At 41.8% G+C, this 12,526-nt stretch overlaps 1 protein-coding gene across 4 annotated transcripts in view; it reads left to right on the top strand.

Moving 5' to 3' along the window:
- Vps8 (vacuolar protein sorting 8) overlaps positions 1-12,526 on the top strand; it is a 962,017-nt gene that overhangs the window by 738,989 nt on the left and 210,502 nt on the right. For all 4 annotated transcript variants that reach the window (XM_070531351.1, XM_070531354.1, XM_070531353.1 and 1 more), the window contains one exon: positions 7,011-7,060. In XM_070531351.1, coding sequence (XP_070387452.1) covers positions 7,011-7,060 — 50 coding nt within the window. The remainder of the gene's footprint in view (positions 1-7,010; positions 7,061-12,526) is intronic.

Here is a 12,526-nt window from a genome sequence, read left to right on the forward strand (position 1 = left end):
AGTTACTAAGGTAAACCGAGGAATCATATGTTCTTTTCAGATAGCAACACTGATAGCTTGCTCACGCACCTTTCCTGTAATTTTGCAATTTCGTAGGCTTCCACAACCTCCCTTGTCATCCTGCTTTGAGCCCTATACAGAATGGAAGTACTTTCAAACATGGGTTTGCAGGAACAATCTCGGCAATGAATACCCAAATGACCCGACATTACCCTACTGACGGTATATCACTGCTCTTTTAATCTCTCATTGATGCATCTGCCAGTTTGACCAACATATGTTCTTCCACACGAAAGTGGAATGGCATAGACAACATTATGAGTGCAGGTTACAAACTGTTTGCGATGTTGAGTAAAACATGTGTGCCTTTTGTTATTCTCTTTATTAACCTGTTTGCATAGCTTCTGTAGACACTCAGGAGCAGAAAAAACCACGTCCACCCCCCATTTCGCTGCTATGCTTCGGAGAGTATGTGAAATGCAATGAACATGTGGTGCCACAGCAACTTTCTTTGCGTTTGTGCTGAGAAAAACAATTCAAGGTCCCGCCTTGTGCTTTTTTTTATAGACTGGGATAAGCCATCTAGTTTGAAGCTTTTGCATAGCTTCTTTGCTTCATTTTGTTCATTCTTAAGTATTATGTTGTTGTGGACCCTGAAAGTTGATGAAATTGCTTCACGAGCCTTTGAATTATACATCGTTCTGTTCATCACAATGAAACCTCCCTCCTTATCCGCAGGGATAAGTGTGAGCGCATTGTCTTTCATGAACTTAAGTCTTGTTCAAGGAGAACCTTTCGCTAAAGGGACAGGACCACATTAGTGCATCCACTCCCTCTGATACACACCTTTCCGACTCGGCTTCAGGTACTCGCTTTGACATTTCTCGTACCGTTGCCAATAGATCAGGAGCAGACTTCTTTGGCTGAGTTGCGAACTTCGGGCCGCAACCTGGCAGAAACTTGTAGCCACATTTTTACAAAAGCACTTAAAGCTCTTGCCAATCAACGACCCATTTTTGGTAACTAAGTTTGAACAAGTAGTGGTATTCTTTAAAGACTGGCAAGAAAGGAACCTTGTCGCTTTTTCAATAGACTTAAAGGACCTGTACTATTCTCTCTCACAGAATGACGTGATGAAATGTATAACTGACTGCATTGACAAGTTTGGAGCGTTTCGGTTTCAAGACGTTTCTGGTTTGACTTGCGATGGATTTTAGAAATTCTTCGTTTTTTTGTTAACTCGACATACGTTACTTGGGAGGGAAATGTCAAACAAAAAGATGGCATATGCATTGGGTCAGGTATTGCTCCCTGCATAAGTGACTTATATCTAGCTAACCGTGATCAGGTTCTTGATGAACACCTGAAAAATAACACCGATGTCATGAAAGTGTTCAGATTTGTTGACGATTTTCTAATCATTTTGAATAACGAATCAGACAATTTTGACTCACTGGTTTCAAAATCTGTAACCTTGTTTACTGAAGTGTCCCCTTTATCGTTGACACATGAAGTCCCCATAGACAATTTCATAAGGTTTTTAGACTTGAGATTGTAGTTTTTCCCATAAAAGGCCTGCTGGAGTTATCAGCCGAGAGGCAATAAGCCAGTCCTACCATTTCGTTCCGCTCATTCAAAAATCGTAAAATGCGTAGTAGTAACATCGTGTTCCAATAATTCTCTGACAAAGTCCTGTGACCACAAAGTAGAAGCCAGTTTCAGAGATCAGGCCAAGTGCCTGGCAAATTCTGGTTACCCGATGCGTATGCTCACCTCTGTTGCGGAGGGCTTAAGCAGGAAGTGTAAAAACACATTGAATGGAATCATTGCCACTACAAGAGCAAAGGAAGTTGCTGTGGTACCATACATTCATTGCATTTCACAAAATCTCAGAAGAATAGCAGCGAAATTGGGGTTGGATGTGGTTTTCTCTGCCCCTGAGTGTCTACAGAAGCTATGCAAACAGGTTAATACAGAGAATAACAAAAGGCATGCATGTTCTACTCAACATCGCAAACAATGTGTAACCTGCACTCATAATGTTGTCTATGCCATTCCACTTTTGTTCGGAAGAATGTATGTTGGTCAAACCGGCAGATGCACCAATGAGAGATTAAAAGAGCAGTGATATACCGTCAGTAGGGTAATCTCGGGTCATTTGGGTATTCATTGCTGAGATTGTTCCTGCAAACCCATGTTTGAAAGTACTTCCATTCTGTAGAGGGCTCAAAGCAGGATGACAAGGGAGATTCTGGAAGCCTACGAAATTGCAAAATTACAGGAAAGGTGCATGAGCAAGCCATCAGTGTCACTATCTTTAAAGGACATACGATTCTTCGGCTTATCTTTGTAACCATTGCAGTATATGTTTTCACCATGTCTTGCATACATGTATGGTTCATCGATATGCACCACTGAATGTTGTTTTTTTTCCTGTCACATTTGTTTCCATTCGTACGGTATATATATTATATATCGATGCGTGTGAAAATAAAATCTATAGTTGAAAGTGAAGCACTGTCTCTGTGTATCTGTTTCTTTCTACGTCCTCGTTCAGTTGCGCTTATACACTCTATCATGGATTCTAACCAACTAGCCTGCCAACGTGTTTTAACCAGGTCTGTAGTATGAAGTGTTTCTTGACCCTGTAATGACGAGACATATAAATACCTAGAAAAAATGTAAATTTCCTACCTAAACATGCAAAACACATCAAAAATAAGCATAACCAACAAAAGGAAAACATATATTGTGGAAATTTTTTAGCAATAGGGGGAAAACCTCAGGCAGAAAACTGGAAGTGGGCTTCACTCCTGTGGGGATGCGCGACTCTCACGCGTCCCCTGATATGTTGTGTTCCCGCATAGCTGCCATCTCCTGCAATGCGGCTTCTCCGTGTGGCCTGCGTGATGCCGTGATGCTCGTGGCAGTCGGTGTCTGGTTGAAGCACAGTACAAGAGAGGGCGTGAGTGTTGCGCTGCTAACGGCGGGGATACTTGGACGCAGAAAGGAGAAGGCTCTTCCTCTTTGGCTCAAGGTCAGCAAGCAGCGTGGATGTTTCGCGCGTGCTTCGATCCAGGCTTCTGCGAGACCGTCTCGTGAAGGCTTTTGTTCGAACGCGCCACCGTTCGCGTGACGGTACATGTGAACGACCAGGTGTTGGGATCCAGCATGGGGCGAACATATTCGCTCGCTATCCGGTCGCGGGGAGTCGAGCTTCCGCGATTTGTTGCGCGCCCATCGGAATGTTTTGGGGATAGCAACTCGGCTAGCAGGCATTGATCTATAAAAGGTGCAATAGATGCCCTTGTGATTGTTTGCACTACTGTGTTGTCATTCCTTTGACCCAAGAGCATGGGTGAGAATCCCGCACTCCAAGCCACCTAAAGCTTTGTTTTCATTTTGTGCAGACAGGTCTCATCATATGTGAACCATAGGTGTATACACATAATTTGCTTTACATCACATGTGTGGCATCACTGCAGCTGGATGTGTTGCATTGGCCTGTTTCCTCTGACCTAGCTTTCACTAGACAGTGAGTCGCATGCCAAGCTTCTTCTTCCTCGTCCAGTGTTCCTGCTCTAATCCAACAAATGACGCTGGCTGCCTCTCATTCAGTGTTGGCCAAAGACATTTAGCCAGAAACTTTGTGCTCAATACTGAAACATGGCAAGAAAAAAATTATTTTTTGGTATGTTGCCTGTAAGTAACACTCGTCAATAAAGGGTTAAGGTTAAGTGATTGTGAAAGCGTAGAATGATAGGGTAGTGATCAGTAATGTTGGTGTTAACAATGCCTGCATCCGGTGGGTCAGTAATTTGTGATCAGTTAATGTGCCATCGGCATTGTAAGACAGCGCAGCGCGTAGGGAGAGTAATTAAACATTGATACCCAAAACTATGAAAGGTGCCTGAATAATTACAAGAAATAGGTGAAGTCGTATCTGAAAGGTTAATGTTGATGTCACCCATGATTATTGCGCTGCAATTAACGTACAATATTTTTGACATTGCTTGATCAAGGGCACAACAGAAGTCAGTAACCAAAGAAGGAGGGGAGCGATAAATGCAGCCAAACTGAGTTCTTTTTGTATATACAGAAGATAGGTGAATCGAATTTAATAAATACTGATTCACAGTAACTAATAGTTAACTCCAAGTCATGCTGGCGTTTGTATGGAATGTTAAACGAAATATATATAGATCTACGATCATGGTTACTCATGTCTCTGCGAAAATACTCAGAAATGTATGAGTTAAAACAGAATAGGTCCTTGTCCTCAGGTTTCAGATGCACGTATTATTGAAAAGGCATTGTTAATTGCTGAGAAAAGGCTCTGATAGTCAGCGAAATGCTTGTGGAGACTTCTAGCATTGAAGCGAATTATTGAATGGTAGACGCACCATATGAACTTACTTGGTGCAGATGTTGACAGGTAACAAGCCATGGTGGACGGTAATGATAATAAAGCATTGGAATAGAGGCTTCTCAGCAATGCAGCAAACACGGCTCTCATTTGTGTTTCTAGCCTCCATTTGACAGTTATCAGCCCACAAGTGGTTCTAGTTGTTAGATTTTTTAAAAACCACTGCTTTGGAAAAGAGTGCCATATTTTGTAGTGTCATGAGGTCATTAACAAATATAGGGAAGCTGCTGTCATATTTGCCTGTGTCACTCGGGCAGAGCCTTGTGTTTCGTGCCTTGCTGATAATATCATTCTTTTTTGTTCGTGAACAGAATCTTGCAATTAAGTTCTTCTTGCCCATATCTTTAGTAGACTCGATGAACAACATTGAGATCAGAGGAAGTCAGGGGATATCCAATTTTCCTGCCAACTCTCTCCAAAACAGCAACAGAGTCCTCGCCCTGAGTACAGGGGATACCCTAATCTCAATCTTGTTAATGCGAGAGTACTGCTCTAGCTTGGAGACCTTGCGGGAAAGGGAACAGTTTTCAGTTTTAAGGGTTTGTTTTCTGCCACAAGTGAGGCCTTTTCACTCTGCAGGTTTTCAACCAGATCATTCAGGAATTTCAAACTGGACTCAAGGCTATCCACATGCTTCTTTAGCTCCAGCACATCAACCCTAGAGGTTTTCATTTTTACGACAATATTGTCAACAATGCAATCAGTATTATGATGAGATTCATTGAGAAGCCTTGACTCCAGTTCAACAATTCTCTTAGCGAGCTCGGCACACGTGGGCAGATCTAACAGCACTCTACAAAAACACCAAACTCTCATTGCAAGAATACAAGTAGTTTAGAGAACAGTTTATGGCAGTAGCGACAGTAACAGGATAACAAAGAAAATGACAGATGCTGTCGTAACCAACCCGAATGAACGGAAAGGAATGCATGAGCCAATGTGCAAGCACTACTGCTGCTGCTGCGAAAAATGGTTGATGGTAGGTGAAGGCAGCCTTTAAGTAGCGATTCCAGGACAAGCCAGCACCACTTGGTGGTCTTCTGAATATCTCGCTTGACAAGATATCTTGCTTGATGACACGTGCAGTTGATCCAGCAGTAGCGGCAAATTCTTTACAATCAGAAAGGGATGCGTGAGCTGGCATGCAAGCACTACTGCCACTGCTGCCATGAATGGCAAACGTGCAAATGCCACATAGCAGGACAGAACCAAGGTAATCTTGTTTGCCATCGCTTGGAGATACTCAGATTATTTTTTGCATTCTGCACAATTACATTAATCAACTTCTCAAATATTATAATTAACCTAAAACTGTCAATGAGAAAATTGCAGGGCAACATGAAAAACTCCCAATCCAGCTTTCTGTTGGTCAAGGCGTCCTACATAAATGTATTTTATTAAGAATGAATGAAGTCCATGAATACAGGAATTGCCACATGACTGGCTCCTCATGGCACGCAAAGTGCCGTGAGTGGCCATAACTGCATACAACGGCGCTCAAATCTCAAAAACACTCACCACTCGCTGATGCACGACTCTCACATCGTATCTATGGTGAGTAGCTCAGTTCCCCCATTCTTCTGTGATACTGACCAAATATTCACACGGCGGACGTTATCTTGGATGAATCAGTCACGTGATAGGTGAAATGATTGGATCACTCCGCAGCTAGCACTCGCACGACTGTGGATGACAGCATGGAAGGACAAGCCCCGTATGGGCAACAGCGACAAGGCAAACGCGACTGAGCTGAAAATTCCAATGGCAATTTAGCTTACCATCGTACCACGAAGCACTTCTCGAGGACCGAGATAGCACCGCAGGAACGGGTGGTGGATGAGTTTGCCAGCGCCATGTGCGCTATTTGCTAACTACTAAATTCAAAATGGTGACCCGTAAAGAGTAGGGGAATAGGCAACCATGAAAGAGGAGAGAAGGAAGCTTCAACACACAGGGGCGGAGAGAGGGTGGGATTATCTAGGAGATAACGAAACTTTGCATGGCAGAGAACTATGCCTTGAAACATGGCTTCATGGCAGGGCAGGGTGCATTGCTGTGAAGCCACACATCAAGACGAAATTTGCAGATGACCCACACTTCCACTTAACAGTTACATTCTTGGAAATTTTGGTGAGGGTTATACGTGCAAAAATATGGTATACAGGTAAAACAAAAACAAAAAAAACAGCAAACCTAATGCGTTCAGAGGCGTCAGAGACGTATGTGTGCAAGATGAGCAACTGGAAAGAATGCCAACGTACTATCTGACAAGTCCCACTAGGGAGTTTCTGCAGTAATATTTTATAATAAATCTAGGTCTTCAGCAAGGCATTTTGCCAGTGGCATGTTTAGCTTCGCAGGATGACACTACTGTGTAGTTTTGACCTGCGACACTGGCTTATATATTAGCACTACATGGCACTCACTGCAGAAAATAGCAATAAAGGTTTTTGCAACTCAAACAGAAATTCCTCTTATTAGGAATTGGACATGACCGAAATGGTAGTTTTGGCAGCATATGTTTACATTTCCCAGTGACTTTTTGTGCAGTCAACTTTCACTGTGAGCACATTTTTGCTTGCAGGGCCAGCCATGGGTGCTCTACCAGTTCTTGCAGGGTGTCTGGAATAGCAGGTAGGACACAAAGCCACAGCAGGGGCATGCATACTGCTCTCTGTTGAGCATCTGGCACACTTCCATATGGAGGCTTGTGATCAGCATGCTTTGGACACAGGTACAAACATTTATTTTAATGTCATATTTTTACAAATGGAACCCTAGCTAAACATTTGATATGATAAACTGATAAAAATTCTATCACTTTTTTCTATTGCATTATGAAACGATACAACTGATACACTGATAAAATTCCTTTTAGTTCTATTTTGAACATATCGGTGCTATTCCGCTTGTACAGGTCTACTAGCATATTCTTTTTATTAGTGTAATAGTGTATTCGTATTAGTTTGCGACATATATAGTCTGTCAGTATCTATGTGTGTTGTATAGGTGTAATGTGCTTCAAGGAGAAGCAAGCTTCCTCGATTGCCCAAAAAATGAGTCAGAAATAATGTACTTATGTTATCATAAAAAACAATACATATAACTAAAATATGAAGCCCAAGATTTGCAAAAGAAAGATTATTGGAACAAACCTGAACAACAAATATACACCACACAACAGTTTAAAAAGAATAAAAATGTGATCACATTTAAAGGAGAAAAGATGCTTACATTTGTTCATGACAAAGTTTAGCCTCTTTAAGCAGGAAGTTATTGGCAATCAAGCTACCGAATAGGCTCACACGTACACCAAGAAGATTATACTTCACAATCTGGAAAGCTATAGAATGGAATTAGTGGGTTCTTCCTTATTCATTACCATGCCTTCATGGCTGTTTGCTGGATAAGTATGTCAGACATTTCAGTTTGCTTGTGGAGGGTATCTATATGTTTCTACTGGACGCCATCACTTCAGATGACATAATGAGATCATCCGATCTTCTCTCAGAGCTTGTTATGAGAACACAGTCTTTGTATGGATTGGGTGCAATGACATACAATGTACACCAAATTCTGCATCTTCCTAAAAGTGTGGCTAAACTAGGACCTCTTTAGTCACATTCTTCATTTGTATTTGAAGGCAGAAATGGACTTCTTGTGAAACTGGTCAGCAGAGCTAATAGTGTTCCTTTACAAATAGTATTGGAATGTTATGTACTTGCTCGAAAGTTACAGGCAGCTAAAGCAAGTTTAAATTTTTCACCAGAAGCAGTCAGTTTTCTTGGTGTACAGGAGATGAGAGCTGGTTAGCAGACAGTTTTGTTAGGCACTGGAAAGCTGTGCCTGAGCTTGGATGAAAGTGAAAAACAGGTTGTAGTCCACAACCATGGCTGTGACTCAACAATTAAGTGTCACTGAATATTACTGAATGGTCATCAACCAACGAACATTGCACTCTCTCCAGTACACTCGGACTACAAAGACCAATGACAGTGCATTTGTCAGTTTATCAGGTGCGTTTTTTCTTATTTGTAGAATTCTTACTGGAGCAAATTCTTGTATAATTCTGCAATGCCAGAAACTATTTCCTGTTGAAATTCTCCATGCAAAGCACCTTTCAGTCTGCGTCAGAAGAGAGGAGCCACTAGTTTATGTAACACCCAGTGAAGTTATGCGCCTTTGTGTGTTCATGGAAATAGACCAAAATATTTTTGTATCGACAATACCATACCTTTATGAAAGAGACTAACTCCCGCGCTTAAGACATGGTAACGGTGAACAGTATGTCTTCAGCCATGGTACATGAATGTCTGATAATAACAGGTTATAGCTTTAAAAAATAGCAGTTGGTAACAGTGCACCACGCTTTACAGCATTCTGTAAGAATCATCTTTTTGATGTTTGAATATATTAAACAAGTCACAGCCATCAAAATTCTAGAGCTTTTAATTTTTCCTTGCGATAGCTTCTTGTTTTCCTAATGAACCAGCTAGCCCTATTTGCCACTCTTCATTATTGTACTCTTGTTGAACAAGTGCTTGGGGAATTGCATGGTCTGCACGTTGGCAGTAGTGATGCAGCTTCTGATGAGCAGTTGCGGTAGCCAAAACATGACAATATTTTACAAGACCTATGCATGGTTTCGGGTCGGTGTCCTTACATGTAGCGAAGGACCCTACTTAACCAAATGACTGCCTTGAGTGGGTGATCACAGTGAACAAACAGTGCTTCACTAGCAGATGGTGAAAAGGTAAAGCTTCTCACTCTGTATGCAGAGGCATGTAAAGCAGCTGAATGATGCCTGAAGTGAGCAGTTGTGCTACTTGGTACAACAGCATCACTTTCATGCCATGCATCTGTCTTTCTCACTTTGTTATTTTCTCCTTGGACTGTATGTAGCTGGTGCAAGTTTATCCGCTAACTGTGGCGGCATGACTAAGACACCGTCTTTTTTCTGAATGAAACAAGCAAACTCTGAAATTTTATTTTAACAGTGTATTACAGTTTGAATCAAAGACTCCAAACACTATGTATGAAGCCTGTTGCTGATAGTCTTCTTTGCTGTGGTGGGCTGAAGGCTACACAGTTTAAACTGCTCTTACACATTTCAACATGCGGTGGTTGAACTAGCACCCAGTGAAGAATTGTGGCAGTTTTTTTTTTTTTTTCAATTCTTGAATTGTAGGGAATACATCTACTTAGGGCAGGTAGTGACTGCGGATCCGGATCATGAGACGGAAATAATCAGAAGAATCAGAATGGGCTGGGGTGCGTTTGGCAGGCATTCTCAGATCATGAACAGCAGGTTGCCATTATCCCTCAAGAGAAAAGTGTACAATAGCTGTGTCTTACCAGTACTCACCTACGGGGCAGAAACCTGGAGGCTTACGAAAAGGGTTCTACTCAAATTGAGGACGACGCAACGAGCTATGGAAACAAGAATGATAGGTGTAACGTTAAGGGATAAGAAAAGAGCAGATTGGGTGAGGGAACAAACACGAATTAATGACATCTTAGTTGAAATCAAGAAGAAGAAATGGGCATGGGCAGGACATGTAATGAGGAGGGAAGATAACCGATGGTCATTAAGGGTTACGGACTGGATTCCAAGGGAAGGGAAGCGCAGCAGGGGGCGGCAGAAAGTTAGGTGGGCGGATGAGATTAAGAAGTTTGCAGGGACGGCATGGCCACAATTAGTACATGACCAGGGCTGTTGGAGAAATATGGGAGAGGCCTTTGCCCTGCAGTGGGTGTAACCAGGCTGATGATGATGATGAAGAATTGTGTCTTCGGATTTTGCAATATGTGTGCTTGATGTTTGGCTGTTCTTGTTCATGAATATGTGGTTTTAAAAATGGTAAGTCCATGTTCTTACTTGAATAAGTTCTCAGATCTGTACTCACTTTTGCTTAAATAACATTGCTGTATTGTCATGTTCTGATGCGTTGCTGTAGATCTTGTACCATTAGCGATGCTTGTCCCGTTTCATTGCTTCCTGTCAGTGTGCCATGCCAGTTTGTTCTTTTTGCACAAGCTCACTTGTGTTCTGTCACATATCACAACACTTTTGGGACGAATGCAAAAGCGCATAGTCTGGAGAAAATAGCTTTATATGAAGCTGGAATATGATAAAAACATGCGCCAATTAGACATGGCGTCCTATGCAGCATCTGTGAGCACAAATGGGCATGGTGATGTTGGTATGTCAGTCTGTGTTTTTCCTCTTATGTGTTGATTTAAATGTGGCTAAAGTTGCTTGCTTATTGTTTAGATAATGGAGTGTAAAATAAACCCTAGCCATGTCGCTTGTGTCTTGTCCTTGTTCCTTTGTGGATGCATATGTTAGCACTGTTATAATTTTCAAATCAAGTATGCACCAACTAGTGTAGAAAAAAGTTTTAATGAAATCACATTGGTAGTGACGAATTTATGGCATTCACAAACTCGGCCTGACATGTTAGAGCTACAGTTAGTATCCGCAGTTTTGAAAGTGCTTTGTTTTGCCTTTGTAAATAAACTTTATTGCAACAGCAATCCTGTTTAGGATATGCATTAAATGTTGCACATCCGTCTCGCAAAGTTTGTAAATGCAATATTGTATTAAAAGGACTGGAGGAGACCTGCTACAAAAATGAACTGATACTTTTCTCATGCAACATGCCTAATGTAGTTTCACAGAATAAGTAACACTGCTGTGCTTTGAAAAGGTATGCTTTAATTTATGTTGAAACATGTTTAGGATAATATATCTGCGTACAAGCTGTAAAAAGTTTTGATAATTGCACAGTTACACAGTACATTATCATTTGATACTCTGATAGCCCAACTGTGTTTGTTAATCAGTTCACGTGGCAGGCAATGTGTTCGGGGTTGTATATTCAGTTCATTTTAAAAGCATCTCTTCAGGCGTGTGGGCACCGGTGTGTGTGCTATTTCTAACATGCTTTATCAGTGCCTCAATTAGATGTCTCTATGTTTCTGTATTCCGGACAGGCCGTCATTGGAATATGAACCTGGCAACGTTCAACGCTAGAACGTTATCTAGTGAGGCGAGTCTAGCAGTGCTATTGGAGGAATTAGAGGGCAGTAAATGGGATATAATAGGGCTCAGTGAAGTTAGGAGGCCAAAAGAAGCATATACAGTGCTAAAAAGTGGGCACGTCCTTTGCTACCGGGGCTTAGCGGAGAGACGAGAACTAGAAGTCGGATTCCTGATTAATAAGGATATAGCTGGTAAAATACAGGAATTCTATAGCATTAACGAGAGGGTGGCAGGTCTTGTTGTGAAACATAATAAGAGGTATAAATTGAAGGTCGTACAGGTCTACGCCCCTACATCCAGTCATGATGACCAGGAAGTCGAAAGCTTTTATGAAGACGTGGAATCGGCGATATATAAAGTCAAAACAAACTTCAATGACTGGGTAGGCAAGAAGCAGGTTGGAGACAAGTCACTGGGGGAATATTGCATAGGCTCTACGAATAGCAGGGGAGAGTTACTAGTAGAGTTTGCAGAACAGAATAATATGCGGATAATGAATACCTTCTTCCGCAAGCGGGATAGCTGAAAGTGGACGTGGAGGAGCCCGAATGGCGAAACTAGAAATGAAATAGACCTTATACACTGTGGTAACCCTGGCATCATACAGGATGTGGACGTGCTCGGCAAGGTGCGCTGCAGTGACCATAGGATGATAAGAACTCGAATTAGCCTAGACTTGAGGAGGGAACGGAAGAAACTGGTACATAAGAAGCCAATCAATGAGTTAGCGGTAAGAGGGAAACTAGAGGAATTTCGGATCAAGCTACAGGACAGGTATTCAGCTTTAACTCGGGAAGAGGACCTTAGTGTTGAAGCAAGGAACGACAATCTTATGGGCATCATTAAGGAGTGTGCAATAGAAGTCGGTGGTAACTCCGTTAAACAGCATACCAGTAAGCTATCGCGGAAAACGAAAGATCTGATCAAGAAACGCCAATGTATGAAAGCCTCTAACCCTACAGCTAGAATAGAACTGGCAGAACTTTCGAAGTTAATCAACAAGCGTAAGACAGCTGACATAAAGAACTATAATATGGATAGAATTGAACAAGCTT

Source organism: Dermacentor albipictus, chromosome 1 (genome assembly GCF_038994185.2).
Source record: "Dermacentor albipictus isolate Rhodes 1998 colony chromosome 1, USDA_Dalb.pri_finalv2, whole genome shotgun sequence".
Classification (NCBI taxonomy): Eukaryota; Metazoa; Arthropoda; class Arachnida; order Ixodida; family Ixodidae; genus Dermacentor; species Dermacentor albipictus.